Source organism: Dasypus novemcinctus, chromosome 3 (assembly GCF_030445035.2).
Source record: "Dasypus novemcinctus isolate mDasNov1 chromosome 3, mDasNov1.1.hap2, whole genome shotgun sequence".
In the NCBI taxonomy this organism is placed as follows: Eukaryota; Metazoa; Chordata; class Mammalia; order Cingulata; family Dasypodidae; genus Dasypus; species Dasypus novemcinctus.
The window spans coordinates 163,357,469-163,381,903 of record NC_080675.1 but is presented as its reverse complement, the minus strand read 5'-3'; the positions used below and the strand labels follow the sequence as shown (position 1 = coordinate 163,381,903).

At 39.0% G+C, this 24,435-nt stretch overlaps 1 protein-coding gene and 1 pseudogene across 5 annotated transcripts in view; one reads left to right on the top strand and one right to left on the bottom strand.

Annotated features, from left to right (window-relative positions):
• Window positions 1–24,435, top strand: part of MCTP2 (multiple C2 and transmembrane domain containing 2) — a 258,051-nt gene that overhangs the window by 44,123 nt on the left and 189,493 nt on the right. For all 5 annotated transcript variants that reach the window (XM_071214337.1, XM_058294644.2, XM_071214338.1 and 2 more), the window contains exon 2: window positions 16,305–16,839. In XM_071214337.1, the coding sequence (XP_071070438.1) occupies window positions 16,375–16,839 (465 nt within the window). In that variant the 5' untranslated portion in view covers window positions 16,305–16,374. The remainder of the gene's footprint in view (window positions 1–16,304; window positions 16,840–24,435) is intronic.
• Window positions 14,319–15,926, bottom strand: LOC101436097 (tropomyosin alpha-3 chain-like; annotated as a pseudogene).

Sequence of the window (24,435 nt, the reverse complement as noted above, 5' to 3'; positions counted from 1 at the left end):
GACACAACCATGTCAACACCTTAATTTTAGCCTGGTGAGACCTGTCTTGGACTTCTGGCCTCTAGAACTGTAAGACAATAAAGTTTTCTTGTTAAATCACTAAATTTGTGGTAATGTGTTATAGAAAACTAATGCAGGTGGTAAGGATTCTCCATTTCTGTTGAAGGTTTTTTCAGTTCAAACTATTGATTTTCAGTGGGGTGTGAAAAGTTAACTATGCATGCTATAATCTCTGGAGCAACCACTAAAATCTATACCAAGTGAAATAGAGTTGTATGCTTTTATAGTGTATCCAGCAACAAAGCCTACAATAAAACTTTAAAAAATAATTAAAAAATCCAAAAAATGTATACTAAGAGATGTAGTTAAAATCACAATTTATAAATTAAAATGGAACAATAAAAACATTCAAATAACCCTAAAGAATAAAAATGGGGAAATAGAAGAATGAAAAACATTGGGAACAAACAAAAAACAAATAATAAACTAGACCTAAATTCAAACATGTGAATCATTACATTAAATGTAAGTGGTCTAAACTAAACAACTAAAGATAGAGGTTGTCAGATTGGACTAAAAAGCTTGACTTACCTATATGCTTTCTAGAAGAAGTACACTTCAAATAAAATGGTATAGGTCGGTTATAGCAATTGGATGAGATAGGGAGTTGTGGGAACATGGATCAGGCAGATAAGGCTCAGCTCTCACAAAAACAATGGAGAAAGAGCCAAAGCCTGCCCAGGGAACCTGCTTTGGGGCTCAGCAGACCAGGACAGTGCTTCACAACTCCCAGGGGAGTGAGGGGGAGAGACAAAGAAGTGGAAACAACAAACTTTGAGTTACTAAACCTTCCAGCTACCAGAAAAGGCTCCCTTCCCCTACCCCCAAGATATTTAGTGGGGATAAAACACCCGGCTCACTTCGGCTGAATGAAAGCAGAAAAGATGTCTTCCTCCTTGCCAGCTGTTACAAGAGAAAAGGGAGAGGGGGTAGGGGGGCTTTTCTTTAGTGAATTCAGCCAGCAAACCCATTTTGAATCTTGGCTCTGGCCAGACAAAAACAAAGGATAACAGATAGGTATCCACCTCTGTGGAAAGGTATGCCAGTGAGTGCCATCTGCTGGCCGGTCTGGAAATTATATGGACAGAAACTGCTTTTAGAGCTCTCTTTTCCCCACTCCTGGGAGAAAGTCTGCACACCACTAGTGAGTCATTGGCACCATTTTGCTAACTTAAGCAGGGTAATTTTAAAGACTTAGGATAAGTTGAACCAAATATCAAAAAGCTGTGAAAAAATAATAACAATAGGTAAGAGAGAGAAATTGGACATCAGAGTAAATTCACCAACATATTAGATGCCTACACATCAGCAAAAACTTACAAGCTATACTAAGAGACAGGAAGAGATGACCCAGCCAAAGGAACAAACCAAATATCTGATGAGATTCAAGATATAAGGCAGTTAATCAGTGGTAATCACACAACTCTCCTAAATCATTTTAAAGTCCTGAAAGAAAATATGACTAAAGAGTTAAGGATATTAAGAAGACACCAGGTAAGCATAAATAACAATTTGACAGTCTGTAAAGAAAAGTAAATGACTTTATGGAAATGAAAGACATGAATGAAATTAAAAATACATTAGATACACATAAGAACCGATTTGAACTGCTTGAAGACAGAATTAGTGAGTTTGAAGAAAAAACATCTGAACTGGAAAAGACAGGAGAACAAAAAGAGAAGGGAATGGAAAAAATGGAACAGAGTCTCATCTCAGGGAATTGAAGGACAACACAAAATGCAAAAACATGTGCATTATTGCTGTCCCCAGAAGGAGAAGAAAATGGAAAAGGGGCAGAAAGAATATATGAGGAAATAACAACTGAAAACTTCCCAACCATTATGAAAGACATAAATAACAATATCCAAGATAAACACACACAGAATAAACACAAACAGAACTACCCTGAGGCACCTACTATTCAGAATGACAAATATCAGATATAAAGAGAAAATTCTGAAAGCAGTAGGGGAAAAGCAAAGCATTACATACAGGGGAAATCAATAACATTAAGTGCTGACCTCTCTTAAGTAACCATGGAGGAGAGAAGAAAATAGCATGATGTATTTAAGGTATTTAAAGAGAAAAACTAAGAGCCAGGAATTTTGTATCCAGTAAAGCTGTCCTTCAAAAATGAAGGGGAGTTCAGAGTCTTCACAGACTAACAAAAACTGATAGAATAATTACTAAAAAGACCATAATTATAAGAGATATTAAAGGAAGTGCCGCACCAGAAAGGAAAAAACAAGGAGAGACTTGTAGAAGAGTGTAGAAATAAAGAATATTAGAACGAGTGAAAAGACAGACTATAGCATGATATGACAACAGAAAGCCAAAGGTCAAAATGGATGAAGTAAGTAATGCCTTTACAGTTATAACATTGGCTGTTAATGGCTTAAACTCCCCAAACAAAAGACCCAGACTGACTGAATGGATTAAAAAATATGAGCCATCTATATGTTGTCTACAAGTGACACACATCACATGTAAGGAAACAACCAGGTTAAAAGTAAAGGGTTGAAAAAAGATATTCTATGCAAACAGTAACCAAGAAAAGAGCTGATGTAGTGATACTAATATCGGACAAAATAGATTTTAAATGCAAAACTGTTATAAGGGATGAAGAAGGTCATTATATATTAATAAAAGGGACAATTCCACAAGAAGAAATAACTATTCTAAGTATTAAGCACAATCTCAGTGCCAAAACTGAAGGAAGAAATAGATGTCTCTGCAATAATATTTGGAGACTTCAATACACCAACCTCAGTATTGGATAGAACATCTGGACAGAGGATAAATAAAGAAACAGAGAACTTGAATAATATGATAAATGAACTAGACCTAACAGACATCTATAGAGCATTGCACCACAAAACAGAATATACATTCTTTTCAAGTGCTCATGGATCCTTCTCCAAGATAGACCATATGTTGAATCACAAGTCTCAGTAAATTCAAAAAGATTGAAATTATACAAAATACTTTCTCTGATCATAATAGAATGAAGCTGGAAATCAATAATGGAAAGAAAATGACAAAATTCATGAATATATGGAGATTATACAAGATGCTCTTAAACAATCAGTGGGTCAAAGAAGAAATTGCAAGAGATTTCCGTAAATATCTTGAGATGAATGTAAATAAGAACACAACATATCAAATCCTATGGGACACTGCAAAGGCAGTGCTGAGAGGGAAATTTATAGCCCTCATGCTTATATTAAAGAGGAAGAAAGAGCTAAGACTGATGATCTAACTGCATACCTAGAAGAACTAGAAAAAGAACAAACTAATCCCAAACCAAGCTGAAGGAAAGAAATAGTAATGATTAGAGCAGAAAGAAATGAAATCAAAAACAAAAAAATAATGAATCAACGAAACCAAAAGTTGCTTCTTTGAGAAGATCAACAAAATTGACAAACCCTTAGCTAGACTGACAAAGAAAAAAAGAGAGAAGACAAATAAATAAAAACAGAAATGAGAGGGAGGACATTACCACTGACTCCGTAGAAATAAGAGAGATCATAAAAATACTATGAACAACTGTATGCCAAAAAATTAGAAAATGTAGATGAGAGGACAAATTCATGGAAACACATGCGCCACCTACATTGACTTTAGAAGAAATAGAAGACCTCAACAAACAAATCACAAGTGAAGAGATTGAAATAGTCATCAAAACCTCCCAAAGATGAAAGGCCCAGGACCAGATGGCTTCACAGATGAATTCTACTATTCTTTCCAAGATGAGATAATACCAAACTTGCTCAAGCTCTTCCAAAAAATTGTACAGGAAAGAATGCTACTTCATTCTATGAAGCCAACATCACCCTAATACCAAAACCAGATAAAGATACAATAAAAGAAAACTACAGACCAAAATCTCTAATGTAGATGCAAAAATCCTCAAGAAACTGTTTGCAAACCAAATCGAAAAGCACATTAAAACAACTCTACGCCACGATCAAGTGGGTTTTATCCCAGGTATGCAAGGGTGGTTCAACACAAGAAAATCAACTAGTGTAATAAACCACACTGATAAATTGAAGAAGAAAAATCACATGAGCCTCTCAATTGATGCAGAAAAGACATTTGGAAAAAATACAGCACACTTTCCTCATAAAAACATTCCAAAAGATAGGAATAGAAGGAAGCTTTCTCAATATGGTAAAGTGCATATATGAAAAACATACAGCTAGCCTTGAACTCAATGTTGAAAGCCTGAAAGCTTTCCCACTGAGATCAGGATCACTGTCACCATTATTATCCAATATTGTGATAGGCATTCTAGTTAGAGCAGTTGGGCTAGACAAAGAAATAAAAGTCACCCAAATAGGAAATGAAGAAGTAAAACTTTCACTATTCGCTGATGACATGATCTTATATATAGAAATCCTGAAAAATCCACAACAAAGTTACTAGAATTGATAGATGGGCTCAGCAAAGTGGTGGACTACAAGATTAATATACAAAAATCAAGAGCATCTTTTTACACTATTGATGTGCAATCTGAGGAGGAAATCAGAAAAAAAATCCATTGTAGTAGCGACTAAAACAATCAATATTTAGGATTAAGTTAACTAAGGACATAAACGACCTCTATTCAGAAAATTACAAAACATTGCTTAAAGTAGCTGAAGAAGACTTAAATAAATGGAAGAACTTTCCATGTTCATGGATTGGATGATGAAATATTGTTACGATGTCATTTCTACCCAAATTGACTTACTGATTCAATGCAATCCCAATAAAAATCCCAACAGCCTTTTTTGCCGAAATCAAAAGGCAATATTCAAATTTATTTGGAAAGATAAGGGGCCCCGGATAGCCAAAAATGTCTTAAAAAAGAAGAAAGAAGTTGGAAGACTTTCACTTCCAGACTTTAAAGCATATTACTTAGGTACATTGGTAAAAACAGCATGGTATGGGCATAAAGAAAGATAGATTGACCATGGAACCAATTCAAGAAGTCAGAAATTGACCCCCATATCTATAGTCAAGCGATTTTTGACAAAACTGTTAAGACCACCTAGCTGGGCCAAAACAGTCTATTCAACAAATGGTGTTGGAGAACTGGATGGCTATATCCAAAAGAAAGAGAGAAGAACCCTATCTCACACCTTATACAAAAATGAACTCAAAATGGATCAAAGATTTAAATATAAAAACAACACCATAAAACTCCTAGAAGAAGATGTGGGAAAACATCTTCAAGATCTTGTGGGGGTGGCAGTTTCTTAAACCTTACACCCAAAGCATGAGCAACAAAAGAAAAAATAGATAAATGGGACCTCCTCAAAATTCAACACTTTTGCACCTCAAGGACTTTGTCAAAAGGGTGAAAAGGCAGCTGACTCACTGGAAGAAAATATTTGGCAATCAAATATCTGATAAGGGTTTAATATCCACGATATAGAAGATCATACAACTCAACAATAAAAAGCAAAGTATCCAATTAAAAAATGGGCAAAAGAGTTGAAAATACAGCTGACTAAAGAAGAAATACAAATGGTGAAGAAACACATGAAAAAAATGTTCAACATAATTAGCAATTAGGGAAATGCAAATCAAAACTACAATGAGATAGCCTTTCACACCTATTAGACTGACTGCTATTAAAAAGTCAGAAAACTGTAAATGTTGGAGAGGGTGTGGAGAGAGAGGAACGGTTATTCACTGTTGGTGGAAATATAGAATGATACAGCTACTGTGGAGGACTTTATGGCAGGTTCTAAGGAGGCTGAATATAGATTTTCCATGGGACCTGGCAATATCATTGCTAGGTATATACCCAGAAGTACTGAGAGCAGTGACATGAATAGATATCTGCACACTCATGTTCATAGCAGGGTTATTCATGATAACCAGAAGTTAGAAGCAACCAGGTGTCCATCAGCTGTTGAATGGATAAAGAAATTGTGGAGTATATACACGATGGACTATTATGCAGCAGTAAGAAGAAATGAAGCCATGCAAGCCAGACACAAAATGACAAATACTATATATTGCCCTATTGTGAACTAAATATGTTATGTGAAGTATGAATATGGATAGAATTGCATATACAAGACCATTTTTCTTTGAAACTGAACGAATGTAAGTTAATAGTATCTAATGTTAATATCAGACAAAAAATTATACTAAGTGAAGGAGACCTGACACAGAATACTACATGTTGTATTGTGGTAGAAGTTGAGAAGGAAAAATGATTTATTGATGGCTGGCCAGACTTGAGAGCTTTCTGTTTCAAACTCGAGCCCTGAACAAGAATTTTGAGTTCCTTTCATACAGAGAGGAAGGGTCAAATTGTTCTTTGTTTCAGTGCTCAATAGGCTTGAATTAGCATATATCGTCCACATCCTAGGCAGGCTTTTAGCATGGACCTTATACATTCTAGATAAGCTTTTAGCACATTTGGTTTGCATTTTCCCTGAATATTTTAAAGTTTATAGAGTTTGCATTGCTAAACTGTTTCCTGGGACTGGAGTCATTGCCATGGTCACCAAGGGCAGGACTGCAGCCTCTTACTGTCCCACACCCACAAGTCACAGACAGCTTAGTTTATCTACAAAGAGATAAAGAGCCTCCCACCAATAGCCCACATCAGTGTGATTCCATTTATGTGAAATGTAAACATAAATCAATTTATAAAGATGAAAGGAGATTAGCAGTTTTGTAGGCCTGAGGATGGAATGCTAAGGGGTATGGAATCGTTCCTTTTGGAGTAATGAAATTATTTTAAAATTTTTGAAATGATGAATGTATAACATTGTGATTATACTAAAAGCCATTGGTTATACACTTTGGATAGAATAGCCAGAAAAAGCAGCTATGTACAGTGGGAAGCAAATAGAAATTCAGAGGTGAGGAATTTTCTTGTTTGTTTGTTTGTCTGTTTTTTGTTTATGATTATTATTTAAATAATGCATTTCTCTAATAATGATTGAAGTGATGGACACACGACTATGTGATTATAGCAAATACCATTGTACACTTTGGATGCACTGTATGTTTATTAATATGTATCAATAAAATTGATTTGTTCAAAAAAAGCAAATGAATGAAAAAAGATATGGCATGCAGGCATAAATAAAAAAAACTGGAATGCTACTAAAATCTGATAAAATCAAAGAGAATTATCAGGGATAAAGACAAACATTATAAATTGATCAAAAGCTTAGTTTATCAAGAGAACATGATGATTCTGAATGTGTATGCACCTACCAAGAGAGCTCCAAAAAAGAGAAGGAAAATTTGACATAACTGAAAAGATAAATAGACAACTATAAAACTATATTTGGAGAATTCAACACTGTTCTCTCACTAAAAAAAAAATAGTAGACCGTAAATCAGCTAAGGAATAGAAGAACTGAACAATCAATCAACTAGATCTAATGGAAATTTATAGAATATTCCTCCCAGCAACAGCAGTATATACATTGTTTTTTTCAAGTGCACATGAAATAGTCACCAAGATAGACTATATGCTAGGTCATAAATCAAACCTTAACAAAATTAAAAAAAAATCTGAAATCATGTAGAGTATGTTTTCTGAGCATAATAGAATTAAACTAGAACTCAATTAAAACACTTCTGGAAAATCTCCAAGTATTTGGAAGTTAAACAGTACTTCTGAATAAACCATAGCTCAAAGAGGTTTCAAGATAAATTAAAAATATTAATGAAAGTGAAAATACAACAAACTTTTACATAATCTATGGCTCAAAGAGGAAGTTTCAAGGTAAATTAGAGGGGTAACTTATTTCCCCAGTGCTACAGAGTTAGACTGACTTATAATTTCCCTCACATGATTCTTCTTTATTTGAACCTATAAATAGTACTGTACTGGTTTATAAATATGTCCCGGAGAGTTAAATCTTTGGTCTGTTCAAATGACGGTTGAGCCCTGAATCTCAGCAGAGTTGCAGCCAACGCCTACTCTCCAGTTCATCAGACTCACCCAGGACAACTAACAAAATTACGGTGGTGGATAAGTCCCATACCAAAAAACAAAGAGTATCTACAACAGTTCCTTCTGTCTGCCCTATATGATCTAAGTCCCTTCTCAATCTGAAACAGAGAAGGCATCACCATCCCCAAAGTCTCATGATTGAGGGGGGGACGATACAACCATGGACCAAAATAAACTTATTATTGTAGCAGTGGAAGAGCTTGTAACATTGATAAATAAAGATAGTGGTTACTACAGAGTCTAAGGAGAGGAGGAAGGAAGAATATGTGGAACACAGGGCGTTTTCTGGGCATTGGAATTGTTCTGCATGATATTGCAGTGACAGATACAGGCCATTATACATTTTGTCAAAACCTATAAAATTATGCAGTATAATCTGTAAAGCACAATGTATACTAGAACCTTGGTTGGTAATAATGCTTCATTATTTGTTCATCAATTGTAACAAATGTACAACACTAATGTAAGATGTTATTAATAGGGGGAAATGTGGGAGAGGGAAGAGGTGAGGTATATGGAAATTCCCTATACTTTTTTTTTAAAGATTTATTTTTTAATTTATTTCTCCCCCCACCCACCCCCAGTTGTCTGCTCTCTGTGTCCATTCACTGTGTGTTTTTCTGTGGCTGCTTCTATCTTTATTAGCTGCAGCAGGAATCTGTGTTTCTTTTTGTTGTGTCATCTCGTTGTGTCAGCTCTCCGTGTGTGCGGCGCCATTCTTGGGCAGGCTGCACTTTCCTTCGCGCTGGGTGGCTCTCCTTTCGGGGCGCACTCCTTGCGCATGGGGCTCCCCTACGCAGGGGGCACCCCTGCGTGGCACGGCACTCCTTGCATGCATCAGCACTGCGCATGGGCCAGCTCCACCTGGGTCAAGGAGGCCTGGGGTTTGAACCGCGAACCTCCCATGTGGTAGTGTTGTAGAATTTGAGAGAGGTTCAATTATTTGCGTATAGAAAGGCCAGGACTCAGGAATGATTTTGAGAAGGAAAAATGGTTTATTGACGGCTGGCCGGACTCGGGAGCTTTCTGTTGCAAACCTGAGCCCCAAACAAGAATTTTGAGTTCCTTTTATACAGAGGAAGGGCTAAATCGTTCTTTGTTTCAGTGCTCAATAGGCTTAAATTAGCATATATCTTCCACATCCTAGGTAAGCTTTTAGCATGGACTTCATACATTCTAATAAGCTTTTAGCACATTTGGTTTGCATTTCTCCTGAATATTTAAAGTTTATAGAGTTTGCATTGACAAACTGTTTCCTGGGACTGGAGTCATTGCCATGGTTACCAAGGGCAGGGCTGCAGCCTCTCACCATCCCACACCCACAAGTCAGGACAGACAGCTTAGGTTAAGGTTATCTCCGAAGAGACAAAGAGCCTCCCACCCGTAGCCCACATCAGTAGGCGGAGCCCTATCCATTGGGCCAAGTCTGCTTCCCAGAATTCCCTATACTTTCAATCTAACTTTTCTGTAATGTAAAACTTCTTTTAAAATTAAGTTTATTATAATATTAATATTAATATAATATTTATTAATAATAAAGATTAGAGCAGAAAGATATACCACTGAAAACAATATAAAATATAAATCAAAGCCAAAAGCTGGTTCTTTGAAACATTGGTAAAATTGATAAACCTCTAACATCATAGTTAATGGTGAAAGATTAAATGCTTTCCCTCTTTTTTTTAAAATTTTGTCTTTTTAAAGATGCATAGATAACAAAAAATGTTACATAAAAAAATATAAGAGGTTCCCATATACCCCACACCCCACTCCCCACTCCCCACTCCTCCCACATCAACCTCTTTCATCGTTGTGGCACATTCATTGCATTTGGTGAATACATTTTGGAGCACTGCTGCACCACATGGATAATAGTTTACATTGAGACTTGAAATGCTTTCCCTCTTAAAGCAGAAAAGTAAATAGACAAGAATGTTCACCCTCAGTAATCCTATTCAGCATCATACTTGAAGTCTTTGAAAGTCCAATTAGATTGGAAAAAGAAATAAAATACATAGAAATAGGAGAGAAAGAAATAAAATGCCCCTATTCTCAGAAAATGTGATTTTCTATGTAAAACATCCCAAGGAATCTAATAAAAGCTCTTAAATATAATGAGCTTAGGAAGTTCACAGGAGACATGGTCAACATATAATTCAATTGTATTTTTACATGCTAGCAATTTACAATTGGAAACTTTTAAAAAAAAAATTACAATAGCTCCAACAAAATTGATATAACTTAGGTATAAATCTAAAAGTCTGTTTATCATTCAGACATTGCAAGGTTTGCTATTGCCAAACCTTGGGCACGTTGTTTTTGTTGGGCCACCTTCTCTGTTTTCATTTATATGACTTTGATCATAACGGACTTTTCCAGTCATTTAAAATTGTTCTCTTTCTCTCCCCAACTCAAAGTTTTGTTCCTCATTCCCTTGATCAGTATGGTGTTTCTTCTGTTAAAAACGTTGTGGGTGCCTGTAATTAGAACTGAATTTGTATGAAGTCTTTTGCTTGGATGTTTCATTTCTGTTGTTTTATTTCCGTCATGTACAATAAATCCCCCCCCTCCCCCCGCTTTGCTAACCATCCTGAGTCTCTCTGTAGTCCCTGCCACGTTCTGAATGCTCTGAATGTTTGTTCGTTTGACTCTTTTCTCTTCTTCAAGACTCCTTCTCTGACTGCTTAGAGTCCTACTCTACTCACCTCCTGAAAGGACTAAAAATAGGAACAAACCCTTTTAGCATATTTGCAAGTCAATCCATGAGATGTTAATTAAATAGAGTTCTTGTGTCTTGCTAATATGAAATTTAAGTTTATGCTTAGAATACTGTTTTAAAAACTGCAAAAAGTTGTAAAGTATTTTAAACATTTAAAACCAGAATGGTCCAACATGAAATATTTGCAATAAGAATAACTTCAAAATAACTATATATTAAACATTTACAATGTGCCAAGCATGATTTTTATATAAATATATATAATCATTTATAATTCTCACAAGAGTCCTATGGGCTTATTATTGTTAAACTTATCCTTAAGATGGGAATAATAATGAAATACAGACCTTTTAAGTAACTAAGAATTATAACCGTGGCAATAATGAAAAACAAAAAGCTACCCTTGACTGAATGCTTTCTCTTTGGCAGATACTGTGCTTTATAAAAATGACTTCATTTCATCACCATTGTGTAGATGAGAAATCATTTATGTAATTTTTACATGATCTCATGATTATATAATTTAGTTTTATCTCCATTGTATAGGTGAAAAAAATCGAGGCCGAGGGCAGTGACTTTCCTCTGGTCTTCATATGAGTAGAACATAGCCAGGAAGGAATTCCAGCCTATGGAGTCTGTCTCTGTAATCCAAGTTCTTCATCCCTGCATTGGATAGTGCAGATTCCACGTCAGTCCTGGGAAGAGCCATCTCTCAGCCTGGTCCTCAGGCAAGAGCTGTGGGGCCACACAGTCCTGGACTTCAGAAGGCAAATGGCCCCATGCCCCCCACTAGTGGGCTCTCTGAACTATTCTTCCCCATGACTAAATATTCTGTCCTGTATAGTGTTGGGGTGGGGCCCCAAAGCATGGATTCCTGGTTTTAGAAGATGAACAGTGCCAAGGCTCTTGGCCTTTCCTTCTCTCCATTAGATGGGAGAAAAATAATTACAGGGCAAATCAGAGTGGCCTGACCATATTGCTTTTCTTCATACTAGAAGGATTTAATATGAGGTACTTGACACATAAAATAAGGGTTTATTTCTCCAAATTTGATTTTTTCTTTTAATTAGAGAAGTTGTAAGCTTATAAAATATGCATACATCATGTACAGAATTCTCATACATCATCCCACCACCGCCACCTTGCATTGTTGTGGAACATTTGTTATGAATTATGAAAGAACATCATCAAAATATTACGGCTAACTCTAGACCATAGCTTACATTTGGGGTTTATTTTCCATAGCCTACCCTATGATTAACAACATGTATTAGTATTGTGCATTTGTTGTAGTTCATGAGAGAATATTCTCATATTTGTACTTTTAACCGCAGTCTATCATCTACCATATGGCTCACTGTGTTATACAGCTCCATGCCTTGTACAATTCACCCAAAGTGTACACTCAGTGGCTCTCAATTTCATCACATAGTTGTGCTGTCATCGCCTCAATTTTAGAACATTTTCTTTACTACCAAAGGGAAAATCTTTTACTCCCTTACACACCACTATTGTTGACCCTTAGCATTGATATATTACTTTCTTTGCCATTGATGAAAGAATAAGCAATCTTACTGTTAACTGTTGTATATAAGTTACATTATTTGTACTTTTTCCATGTATTACTATATTTGTAACACCTTATAATAGTGGCAAACATTTGTTATATTATTAACCACAATCCTTGTCCACCACCGAGTTTACTATTTTGAACTTGATTTTGATTTAATCCCTGATGAGCTGAACCTGTTACATCTCAATTCACCCACTTTCCTGCACAGCATTTTCCATGGCCTTCATTACCAGTTTATTTGTGAAGCCTTCCTATTGCTCACCCCCTGCCTGTTGGAGATACTTTATCCAATCATACGTCCCCAGGCTAATGCTCTGAAGCCTGCCTTTCCTTATCGTCCATTATAAAAGTGTTATCCTTTCTTCAGGCCTGGTACATTGGGACAAGAACAGACCTCCCAATTGTTTTTTATTTTTTTATTTTTCAGAGGGACTGGTTCTTTATTTCAAAAAGAAACTTGCCAGTTTTCAGTATCAAAACAGTTGTATTATTGTTTTCTCTTTCTCCCAATCAGTCCCCAAAAGAGACCACACCAAAGGGGAGTACATTTTAAGCCCAATAAGCTGCAGGATGCACACCTAATGGGCCTCACAGAAACCTCACCAAAAAGGGGGGAACTGGTGGGGAGAGGAATTGTAGAAGATCAGCACACTGCTATCCAGACTGTAGAGAGCACTCACAGCCAGGGGTATGGCAGTGGGGTGGGGGTGGCCAGTGTTCCCCAATCCCAAAGAAACACAGTTTCAAAATAATAAAAAAAGTTTTAAAAAGTTTTGTACATAAACCATTCAGGATTGCTCCAGCACTGACTGATACAAAGCATGAGGTGGTACTTTTAGAGACAGAAGCTTCAGACCCAGAAAAGGGTGATGAGATGTTTCACATGGCTCAATCAGAGGCAAAAATCTAATTTTATTTTCCTTCCTTTTTTAGAAAGGAACCTCAGGGGCACGTGATCCTTTCTTTTTTTTTTTTTTTTTTTTTTAAGATTTATTTTTATTTATTTAATTCCCCTCCCCTCTCCCCCGGTTGTCTGTTTTCTGTGTCTTTTTGCTGCGCCTCGTTTCTCTGTCCGCTTCTGTTGTCGTCAGCGGGACGGGAAGTGTGGGCGGCGCCATTCCTCGGCAGGCTGCTCCCTCCTTCGCGCTGGGCGGCTCTCCTTATGGGTGCACTCCTTGCGCGTGGGGCTCCCCCACGCGGGGGACACCCTTGCGCGCATCAGCACTGCGCATGGGCCAGCTCCACACGGGTCAAGGAGGCCCGGGGCTTGAACCGGGGGCCTCCCATGTGGTAGACGGACGCCCTAACCACTGGGCCAAAGTCCGTTTCCCGTGATCCTTTCTAAGAGCTGTTGGGAAGGGGGTAGGGAAAGGAGATCTCACCATATTAATGTGGTCACTTCTGATGAGAAAAATTTAAAAAGAAAAAAAAAACCAATAAATTTGCCCTAAGGTGCCTTGAAGCTGGAAACCTGAACAGCACTTTTTTTTTTTCCCTCCTGCAGGAGCTAACTCCTGGGAACCCTTTCCTGGTTTGGCTGGTGCTTTGTATGGAGCAGTGAGTTCTCCCCTGGGCTGTGCTGGGCTCTCAGTGAGGCAGGCCCATCCCTCTTTCCCTCTTCTCTGGAGAGGGCAGTGTGTATTAAGCTGAAAAACTACCTTGCGAAAGTGAGAAAGCTAATAAATTGCTGCTTCAGAGCTGTGGAATTATTTGGAATGTTTTACAAATGGTTGCCACAACAACAACAAAAAAGGGGGATAATTACAAAATGTATACATTACAGCATGCTTTTGAAGCCACTGGCAATGTGCTCATGTTCCCTTACATGTGCTTTGCCCCAAGCCCAGCTACAATCTCTGGGAGAGGTAGAGGCAGTGAAAAAAGACATGGGTCCCAGGGTAGTGGGTTGGGAGGGTATTTGTATGGCAAGAGGAAAATACAGCCTTCCAGTTAAACATCAGCCTTCAGTTTAAAGGTCAGCCTCAGAAAGGCTAAGTCAAGGTCAAGGAGAGTGGTAGCAGCAAGGGCAGGACTGGGGTGCTGTCCATCTCATTCAGGTCAAGCAAAGTCTGGTCCAGCATTCTTTGTGCACATGACTTCATTTCATCTCCATTGTGTAGGTGCCTTTCAGTTTATCTTCCAAGTTGTCAGTTGTCTTTTCCAGCTTGGCTACGGCTCTTTGAGCAAACTCAACATGGGTCTCTGCCTCCTCTAGTTTGTCAGTAAGATTCTATATCCCTTATTCATATTTGTTCTTTTTTTTAAAATGCCACACCCCTTAACAATGAACCCTTTTTTTAAAATTTATTTCTCTCCCCTTCTCCCTACCTCCCGCCCCAGTTGTCTGTTTTCTGTGTCCATTTGCTGCGTGCTTTTCTTTTGTCTGCTTCTGTTGTCATCAGCGGCATGGAAATTTGTGTTTCTTTTTGTTGCGTCATCTTGCTGCGTCAACTCTCCGTGTGTGCGGCGTCATTCTTGGGCAGGCTGCACTTTTCTTCGCACTGGGCGGCTCTCCTTACGGGGTGCACTCCTTGCGTGTGGGGCTCCCCTACGCGGGGGACATCCCTGCGTGACACGGCACTCCTTGCGTGCATCAGCACTGCACATGGGCCAGCTCCACACGGGTCAAGGAGGCCGGGGGTTTGAACTGCAGACCTCCCATGTAGTAGGCGGACACCCTATCCATTGGGCCAAGTCCGCTGCCCTATTTATTCTTTTTGAGAGTCCTTTTCTTCAGCAGCACTCAGACACTTCAGGTTCTGGTCCGTCAGTCTGACTTGCTTATCGTCTCTCCGCGCTGGGAATCTACTGGCTCAGCTTGTTCCTCAGTACCTTCCAAGTCCCTTTCAGTAATCACCAACTTAGAGCCACCTCCTCCTACTTCCCATCTGCCTCTTCTGCAGTGTGTTTGGCTTCTTTGAGTTGGATTTCCTGGAGCTCCATCTTTTCTTCATCTTTTCAAGCCCAGTTTTCAATAATCTTCATACCTCTTCTGCTTTCAGCAGCAGCTTTCTCTGCTTCCTCCAGCACCTGCAGGCCTCCTGAGAATGGTCCAGTCCCTCATCAACCAGCTGGATCCGATGGTTCGAGGAGACCTCAGCGTCAGCCTGTTCCCAGGCCCGCCTTTCCACTCCACCTCCCGCTGGAGGCGCTCGGAGCCTCGACCTTGTCCTTCACCGCCTCGCTGGTGGTGATTCCGGCCATGGTGGCCACCCAGCAACCGCTGGCGCTGCGGTTGGGTTCTTCCTCCCCTGCTCCGCTTTGCAGCTGCTTCTCCCTCCCATTCTTATTTGCTTCTCTACTCACCCTTACTTTAATGCAAAGTTTAAAGTGGCTAAGTGGAACCTAGTTGATATGGGTGTGTGTTTATTCTTCAAAATACACATTTAATTTTGAAAAGGACGATACGTTTAAGGCAGGGATTGCAAGCTATAGCTTGCCACCTGCTTTTGTAAATAAAGTTTCATTGGGCAGCGTCATGCCCAGTCATTGTCTATGTCTGCTTTGGTGCCATAGCCGCAGAGCTGAGAATTTGTGACTGAGACCATCTGGGCCACAAAGTCTAAAATATTTACTGACTGGTCCTTTACAGAAAGCATTTGTGAACCCCTGGTTTAAAGAAGTAGAAAGGTACTGCCTTGAGCATCCGAATTAAAAGCTCTTGTTACTGTTCCGGTAAAATGTCTTCAGTTCTGCTTTCCCCAGAGAGGAAATAAAAAAGTTCACTTCTTATAAAGTATTTTTTTTCTGCCAATCTTATTGTTTCATTTTTAACTTTTCCATAGCTACTCTGATTTTTAAAAAATAAACATTTATTTTCTTTAAAAAAATGCTTTTCCTAGTATCTGTAGAGGTTACCCATCAAATACTGTAATCTTGACCACTCTGGATGAGTTTTGAGCTACTTTTTCCACTTCCATGTGTCCTGACAACACTGAGAAGACTCATGTTCTCTCTCCATATATTCTGTTTTATAGGAGTCCCTGAAGTTGCCTTCAGTAGAGACGTGGGTTTTGGAGGCGTGACTTCTTGGGTCTTCATGCAGCCATGGATCTGGATAAACCTTCTGTCTGGGGTTCATTTAAACAGCGGACCAAACCTTTGTTAATAAACTTGAGCAAGAAGAAGGTGAAGAAGAACCCCAGCAAGCTCCTGGACCTGAGGGACAGGCACCAGCTGGACCGCCGCCTGAGCCTCTCGGTGCCCGACATCCTGGAGGCGGGGGCCTTGGCCGCCGAGGGGCACCCGTACTCTGGGCCCCAGTCTTCCTATACTTCGGTGCCCAGCAGTCTGTCCACCGCCGGTGTCTTTCCCAAGAGTAGCAGCAGCTCCTTTAAACAGTCTGAAGAAGAATTGGATTGGAGCCAGGAGGAAGCCGGTCACCTCCATGGGGTAGAAACGGACTCAGAAGAGAACTACGCCTCTCCCACCAAGGACAGGAGGGCCTCTGGCAACGGCCTTTTCAACCTCCAGAAAACTCCCCTTGGAGGCGATGCATCAGAAGAGCCAGAGGTGAGACCAGGGCTGGGCCCTTGGCTGGTCCTTTTCCTTTAATATTTACTTACTTATTTATTTTTTTGCGTTTTATTAGTACATATTAATAAAGCATAAATCCATCCAAAGATTACAATCAGTGGTATTCAGTGTTATCACACATTTGTGCATTCATCACCCTATTCACTCCCAGTAATTATTCCAGTAATAATAATAAACAAAAAGAAAACTCATCACTCTCAATCTCTCTCTCCCTCACCTGGTATACATAGTTGCTATTCTTTTTCCTTCTCTCTAGTACATTTGTATTTATATTTTGTAAAAACAGTCTTACATATGCAATATCACCCATATTTGTATTTTACATGAGGTTTCACTATGTTATACAGTACCATGTTACAGTTTTTTTCCTTCTAGTAATATACATGACCTTACAGTTTCCTTTTCCTACAACTCTCCTGTCCATATCAGTAGTCCCACTAGTTACAAACACCATGATTTGTTTTAGCTATTTCTAGTCATTTCCAAAGATTTACAAACAACCTTTTTACCAATTCTATACAGATTAACCCTCAGCTTTCCATTCTCTACCCTCCTTCTATTTTCTGGTGAATTATATTCTAATTATTAACTACATGGGTTTGAACAGTGCATTTAGTTCATAATAGCACAATCATACAATATTTGACCTTTTGTGTCTGGCGTGTTTCACTCAGCATAATGTCCTCCAGGTTATTTTTTAATGCACATTTGTTGCCCTTGGAAATTTGGTTAGGAGTTATGTTTGTGGTTAGCTTGAATGGAGGAGAGTGCCATTTACAAGAACTTAAATTAATGTAATATTGATTGCACCCAGTGTTCCCATTAGTTTTAGGGTTGACCTCTACATATTTTTAAACTATTACAAATATCCTTTCTAGGACACTTTAAGATATTAAAAGCTATATTGGATGAGCTTTCTTTTTTCCATCTCCTGGAAGTAAGAGCATAACTTTTCTGCGGTCTTTTTGCTTAAGTATGTATCTTTCTCTCTGTTTCTGAATTTTTCTTTGTATATCATTGCCCAAGTCTACCCATAGAAAAACCATGCATATTAATATCCCTAAGAAAGATATGTCCCCTTTGACTCAGAGGATTTGGACTTCTTCCAATTTCACACGTATGGGTGTGTGTGTGCGCAGGCATGCATGCATACTCACCAGAGGCAACTTCTTTTGTATTCACTAAAGCAAACATTAAATTAATCAGGGTCTTATCCATTCAGTGATTATTAACAAAGCTTTACTTAAGTTTGATATGGTAAAACAGCAAAAAATAATTATGAAACAAATCCTGTCTTTCTGGGATGAGTTTAATTTAAGTTCAATCACTGAATTAGTAAATCGTTATTTTGGATGATCAGTGTAATCTTTTTTAAAAAAATCCCCACACTAATCAAAATGAGGCAAGTCTCAATGGTCAGGCAAGCAATAAATTGCATAGAAATATGACTCTTCAACTGGAACTTTTGGTTTTATTTTTAATACCAACGCCTGCTGATTATGTTATATATTTGAATTTCATTAGGGGCTGGGGTTATGGGTATCTGATGTGGTTTTAGCCACATTCTTTCCGAATTACTATAAAGTCAGCACATCACTTGCCATTAAATAAATTTGCTTATCTATTTTTCTCTAGTAGCAACCTCTTGGGTAAAATATTATGAATTTTAGAGTTATCTACGTGATCGAAATGTAACTTTTCCACTAAACTAAAGAGAAATTAATAGGATTATTAAAGTAGGTCAATACAAGGGAGGTAACATGTTGAATTATGTACTGACATTAATCTTTATCTTTTTATTTAATACTATCCCCAAAATAGGTGGGCTTCGTGGGTTTGATATGCTAAGAAACTCCAATTAGAAGGGATTTTGTTTTTCAGCGATGGTTGCTAAGCTTTTAAAATGTTGATAGTCTTTGTTGAACAAATACAAGTATTTGAATGACTCCTCTAGGTCAGGCACCATAAAGATTGCTGTGGAACTAGAGATGGGGGAGAAAGTGAACCTGCCCTCAAGCTACAGTCTGTAGAGATAGCCTTGCCAGCACTAAGCATGGCATGAGGCACAGGGATCTCAGTGCTGTCTAAGCAAAACTTCTAAGCCTTGTCTGGTAGCAGCTCAGTGGAAGAGATCAGTGGGGGGGGATGTCACGTGTGAGGCAATGTTCAGGTGGGTGCAGGAGATACGTAGGATTTGGACAGGTGAGAAAATGTCGATGTGTACAGCATTTGGGTGTGAGCAACAGTTGGCTCTGCTGGAACAGAGGCTCCTGGAGCTCTCTTTGGTGGGATGTACGTCTGGAAGGGTGAAGGCAGATGGAATGTTGGTGATGGTTGTTATTTTCTCTCTGCTGCTAAATTTAGAAAAGGCTGGAATAAGCATGGTCTTTCACAAAGAAGGTGTTCGGGATAATTTGATTTCCTTCACAATTCAGCTACTTTTTTTAGACCTAATTTCTTGAAAAACAATGGTTTGCTTCTATTTTCCTGCCATAGAAAGTACAAGCTAGAGATGGTAACTGAGTTTTTCTTCTGTGTTTGAGGTTTCTGGCCATGTGTGTGCCACCGACTCACTTGACAGCTTGGTTCCAGAGGATGGAGGGACTGGGCTGTGGTTCATCGAACTCTGGGGACACTTGTGGCCAGGTGTATGGTTCTGCCTAAGCCCCTTCCACCCATCCCAGCCTTGCTCCCACCGGTAATGGGTGGATCTCTCCCACTATGAAGGATCCAGAGTTTATGACCGCTCCCTTGCTTAACATCTCCACTAGACTATGTCCTTTTGGTGGTGGGCTTGGCTGGGATGGGCATGTCTAATATGGCTTTGCTTTCTCAGGGCCCAGCTCAGTGCCTGCCATACAGCATGTGATCAGCTAATATCTAAACCATTGATAGCAATCTGAGTTTTCAGTTTAATAGTGGTTTTGTTCATATTTTTTTAAGGTGAGCTTACGATTTAATTAAAGACCGTATTATTTTTGTGAGAAAATAAACTTTGTACTATAAAGAAAATCTCCATTATCAGGATGTTAAATGAAAATATCAAGACTTTTAGCAAAATGTATCTTTTTCAGCCCTTTCATCTTGAGTCTGAAACTAATTTTAAGTCTGAATTTATTTTGTCTGCCTTTTTTGAATGAAGACAAAATCTGGCTGGACTCAGGTCATCTGTGAATTTTAAAGTTTTTAAATATGTAATTCAAATCAGGCTCATCTATTCCTAATGAATAGCTGACAGCTTTGCATAACTCTCAAGGATTGGGGAGGAAATGAAGCAAAATGAAGGGGTTGACATGAGACAAGCATGGTGTTGTACAATAAGATAATCGAATGTTGACCTTGTATATTTGGTACAACCTATTTTGTTTGTAGATTTCCCAAGGGCATAAGGGAAGGGACATCTGTAGTTTGGGGCAAACCCACTGGGGGTTTGTCTTACCTGATTATTTTGCTCATTGTTGACTTGGTGCCAGAAGAAGACTACTGCTGCAGTGGGAGAGGGCCCCAAATATTGTGGGCTGAGTATTCTACAGCCACTTTCCAGTTCCACCAGGGTCAGCAAAGGAGGTGAAATGTTGGTTTACAGTTATGGGAAAATGGAACTGAAGTAAAGGAGGAAAGCAAGGATGAAGGAAAAGGAAGAAGGGATGTGAGAAGGTAGAGGATAGATATGGCCTGCAATGCTGAGTAGAGGTGTCCAAACCAGCTACAACACCAAAATGGGAGAAAGAGATTAAGAATAAAGGATGTGTTGGTAGAAGGTGATTCAGCTGGACTGTCTCCTGAACCTAGATTCATATTGCATTGGATGTCCCGCAGAAACCCAGCCTCAGTGAAAGGCCCCACAACCACAGAACATCATTTCATGGCAACATCTCAATTACTCACAGACACTCAAGGGGAAAAAACCTGTGATTTAGTCTTAGACTGTTTTACTTCCCTTGCTTGTCACATTCTATCAAATCTTCATTTACCCATTTCATATCTGTTTCCTTAGCCACTTCATTCTTCAATTCATCCATCCCATCCTTCAAGACCCAGATGAAATTCTTCCTTCTGTGTTGCTTTGCCTGACTGTGTAATCAGATATCATCACCCTGCCATCCTTTTCACAACATGTCACTTTTACCATTGCCGAGAACTAACTTCGTACTGCTTTGTGTAGAAGTCTTTAGAGAGAGAAAGAGATAAGGCAAATTGATACAGCCAAGGTCTTACTGGGTAAGACCTTGAGAAGGTCACCATGTTCCAAGACACCTAGTGGTCATCCTTCTCTGAGGACTAACTCGTGATAACCAATTGATCATGAAACTATGCTACAAATGCCAATCACAACTAATTTGCAATGAAAATTAAATACCATGTAGACTTTCACATTCATTTTGCCATAAACAGCTCATTCTCTCTTTCTTGTTAAATTACCTTAGAAGTCAAATCATAATCAAACCTACTTCATTAATTTGTTGGGAGACATGATTATCTCAGGGACTAGAAAACCTTAAGGAATGTGTGTTAGGTACATTTTCTTCCTGAAGTCAGTCTACCTGAGAAGTCACATCAGAATTGGGATAATTTGGCAAATATGAATCACTGCAAGGAGAACTAAATGGATTGCATGCTGATTGGTGTTTGGTATGCCATGCATTTCGCAGTAAGGATTGCATACAAGTCAGCACTTGACATACTCCCACTTTTTTTTTTTTGCATCATCTACCTCCATCTCTCCATGTGAAACTGCTTGTTCACTGAAGCCAGGATTGTTCAAGTCTCATGGAACAGGCTTTCTCTTCTGCTCCCATGTGGTTCAAATGGGCAAAGGGCAAACTTTTACCTAAGCTTCCTTTCTTGGCCTCTCCCTTTTTCTGATTGACACAATTATTTCATTAAATATATTTATCATTTTCAAATAGGCTGATATCCTATCATTGTATCCTGGCAACCACATTGTTTTTTCTGTTTTGTTGTGTTTTTAGGTGACTCTTCATGTCTTTGCTCTGATTCATGAAGGGGGTGGTCTTACAGTTTTATTATCTGAGGTGATGTCATTGTTCTCATCACCTAAGTCTTGGGGCTGGGCATTGGGAGGGGAGCAAATTATGCTCCTGTCCAGCACCAGCAGCACTTTGTGTTTTGTTAGTTGTTTCGAAGTCTGTCCCTCTCATTAGATTGGAGGCCCCCGAAGAGTAGAAACAATGTCTTGTCTTTTGTCCTCTCCCAGCCTTTCTGTGAAGCTTGCTTATGTGAAATACATTGATTCATGTTGTTTCTGCAGTTGACTTTCAAGCCACAAGGTACTGTGCTAGGACATAAGAAGTCAATGGGGTTGGCCAGGAATCTTTTACATACCTTGGGGAATCATTAAGGATTTAGAAAATACAGAAAGTCTCCTCTTTGGTTCTTGTCCTCAGTGTTGATGATAGAATTGAGATTAGACTCAGATGCTGGAAAAAATGAGCAACACAGGAAGTGGATGTGGCTCGAGCAGTTGGGCACCTGCCTACCATACGAAAGGTCCCAGGTTTGGTTTCTGGTGCCTCCTAAAGAAGACGAGCAGGACAGCAAGCTGATGTGATGGGCTAGAATGATGAGTTGGCACAACGAGCTGATGCAACAAGATGATGCAACAAGGAGACACAACTAGGAAACACAAAGAGAAAGACCAACAAGCCGGGAGGAGCAGATATGGGTCAAGCAATTGGGTGCCTTCCTCCCACATGGGAGGTCCTGGATTCAGTTCCCGGTACCTCCCAAAAAGAAGACAAGCAGACACAGAGAGCATACAGCAAGTGTGAACAATTGGGAGAGGGGAGAAATAAATAAAATAAATCTTAAAAAAAAAAAGGACCACTATCTGGCAATCTTCAGTCAGTATGAGATAACCGAGGGGAGGGGAAAGAGGATGCTGCATGTGGGATGGTCACGAAAGCCTTGAAGAGGGTGATTTTTAAGGGTGTATGAGACTCAGGCGAATAAAGCACAGTGTTTAAGTCCGTGTCTTTGAGCCAAGAAAAATAGAAAGCTCTCAGCCTAGTACCTGGTAGACATTAAGTATTTAACAAATGCTTGCTGTCATGGCTCTGACTGTACTTACTTAGTATTGATGCAGGTATTTTTTATCATTTCTTTCTTCAGAGTGAAATAGAGGTTTGGGGAAGATTTAATAACTTGCTTAATTTCACCTAACTAGTAAGTGGAAGAGTCAGGCTCTAAACCCAGGACCATCTGGATCCAAAAACTGCACAAAACTGCATATACCACAGCAGTTTGGAAATGCAGTCCTGCATCTTGGGAGAGCAGAGTTGGAGATCCAAAAAGTAAAAAATTGATCATAAAGAGAAGACATTTATTTTTCTGTGCTCAATGTGTCTTTTAAACACAAAGATAATCACAGTGATTGGATGCGCTTTTTGTCATGGTCAAGAACTAGCAGTCGTGAATGGAAGGGTTGGACCCCCCCTTAATTCCCTGTAATTCTACAGTGAGGTACCTCCTTCTCTGACATTTCAAATTGGCGGTTGGAGTTGTAAACAGCTAGCTTCGGCACTAGTGCATGTGAGTGAGTTAAGGGGTTTAGAGAAGTACCCCATTGAGGTATTTCCAGAAACTCTACTTAGCGGCCACAGAGTTTCAGTTGAATGACCACAGAGATGCAAAGTGACAGACCACAGAGTGGAAGAAACAAGCAGCAGCTTGCAAAATCAAATGCATCAATTTCTCTCCACTTCAATGACGTGTTCTTAACTATTTTTGTTTCATCTTAAAACTCATAATTCCACCTTATGGAGTCAGCAAGGCAAAAGGGCTAGCCATGTTCCAAGGTCCTTCATGGACTTGGCCTCTTTTTTCTTCTCCCCTCTATTCGTGCTCTGTTTCTTTCTCTGTAAGCTTGCAAATTATATATTATCCTTATGCTTACTACAGGGCTTAATTTTAACATCCTAAATCTATAGCAATCCCATTTGCTTTGATACCAACTTAGCTTCAGTAGCATACACAATCTGTGTTCTTATACCCCTCTGTCCCCCCCACCTTTATGAAGTTCTTCTCACAAATTACATATTTGTCATTTCAGTTTATGCATTTGGAGCTTATATCCTTTAGAAAATAAAAATTACCAGTAAAAAATACAATAGTACTGATATTTATATTTACCCATGTAACAATCTTTACTAGAGAACTTTATTTCTTCAGTAAAAAAAAAATTATGGAAGAAACAATTTTCTTTTCATTCAGTCTGTAGAGCATTTTTAATAGGCCTGGTTTAATGGTGTCAAGGTCTGTCAGCTTTTCTTTATCTGCGATTGTCTTATCCCTCTTTCATTCTTGAAGGACAGTTTTGCCAGATAGGGAATTCTAGGCTGGCAATTCTTTCTGCTTTCAGTGCTTTAAATATGTCTTCTCACTGCTTTTTGCCTCCACCATTTCTGATGAGAGATCTGCATTTAATCTTATTGAGGTTTCCTTGTAGGTGACACATCATTTCTCTCTTGTGGCTTTCAGAATTTTCTCTTTATCTTTGACATTTGACAGTTTGATTTTAATATTGGCTGATTTGGGTCTCTTTGCATTTAT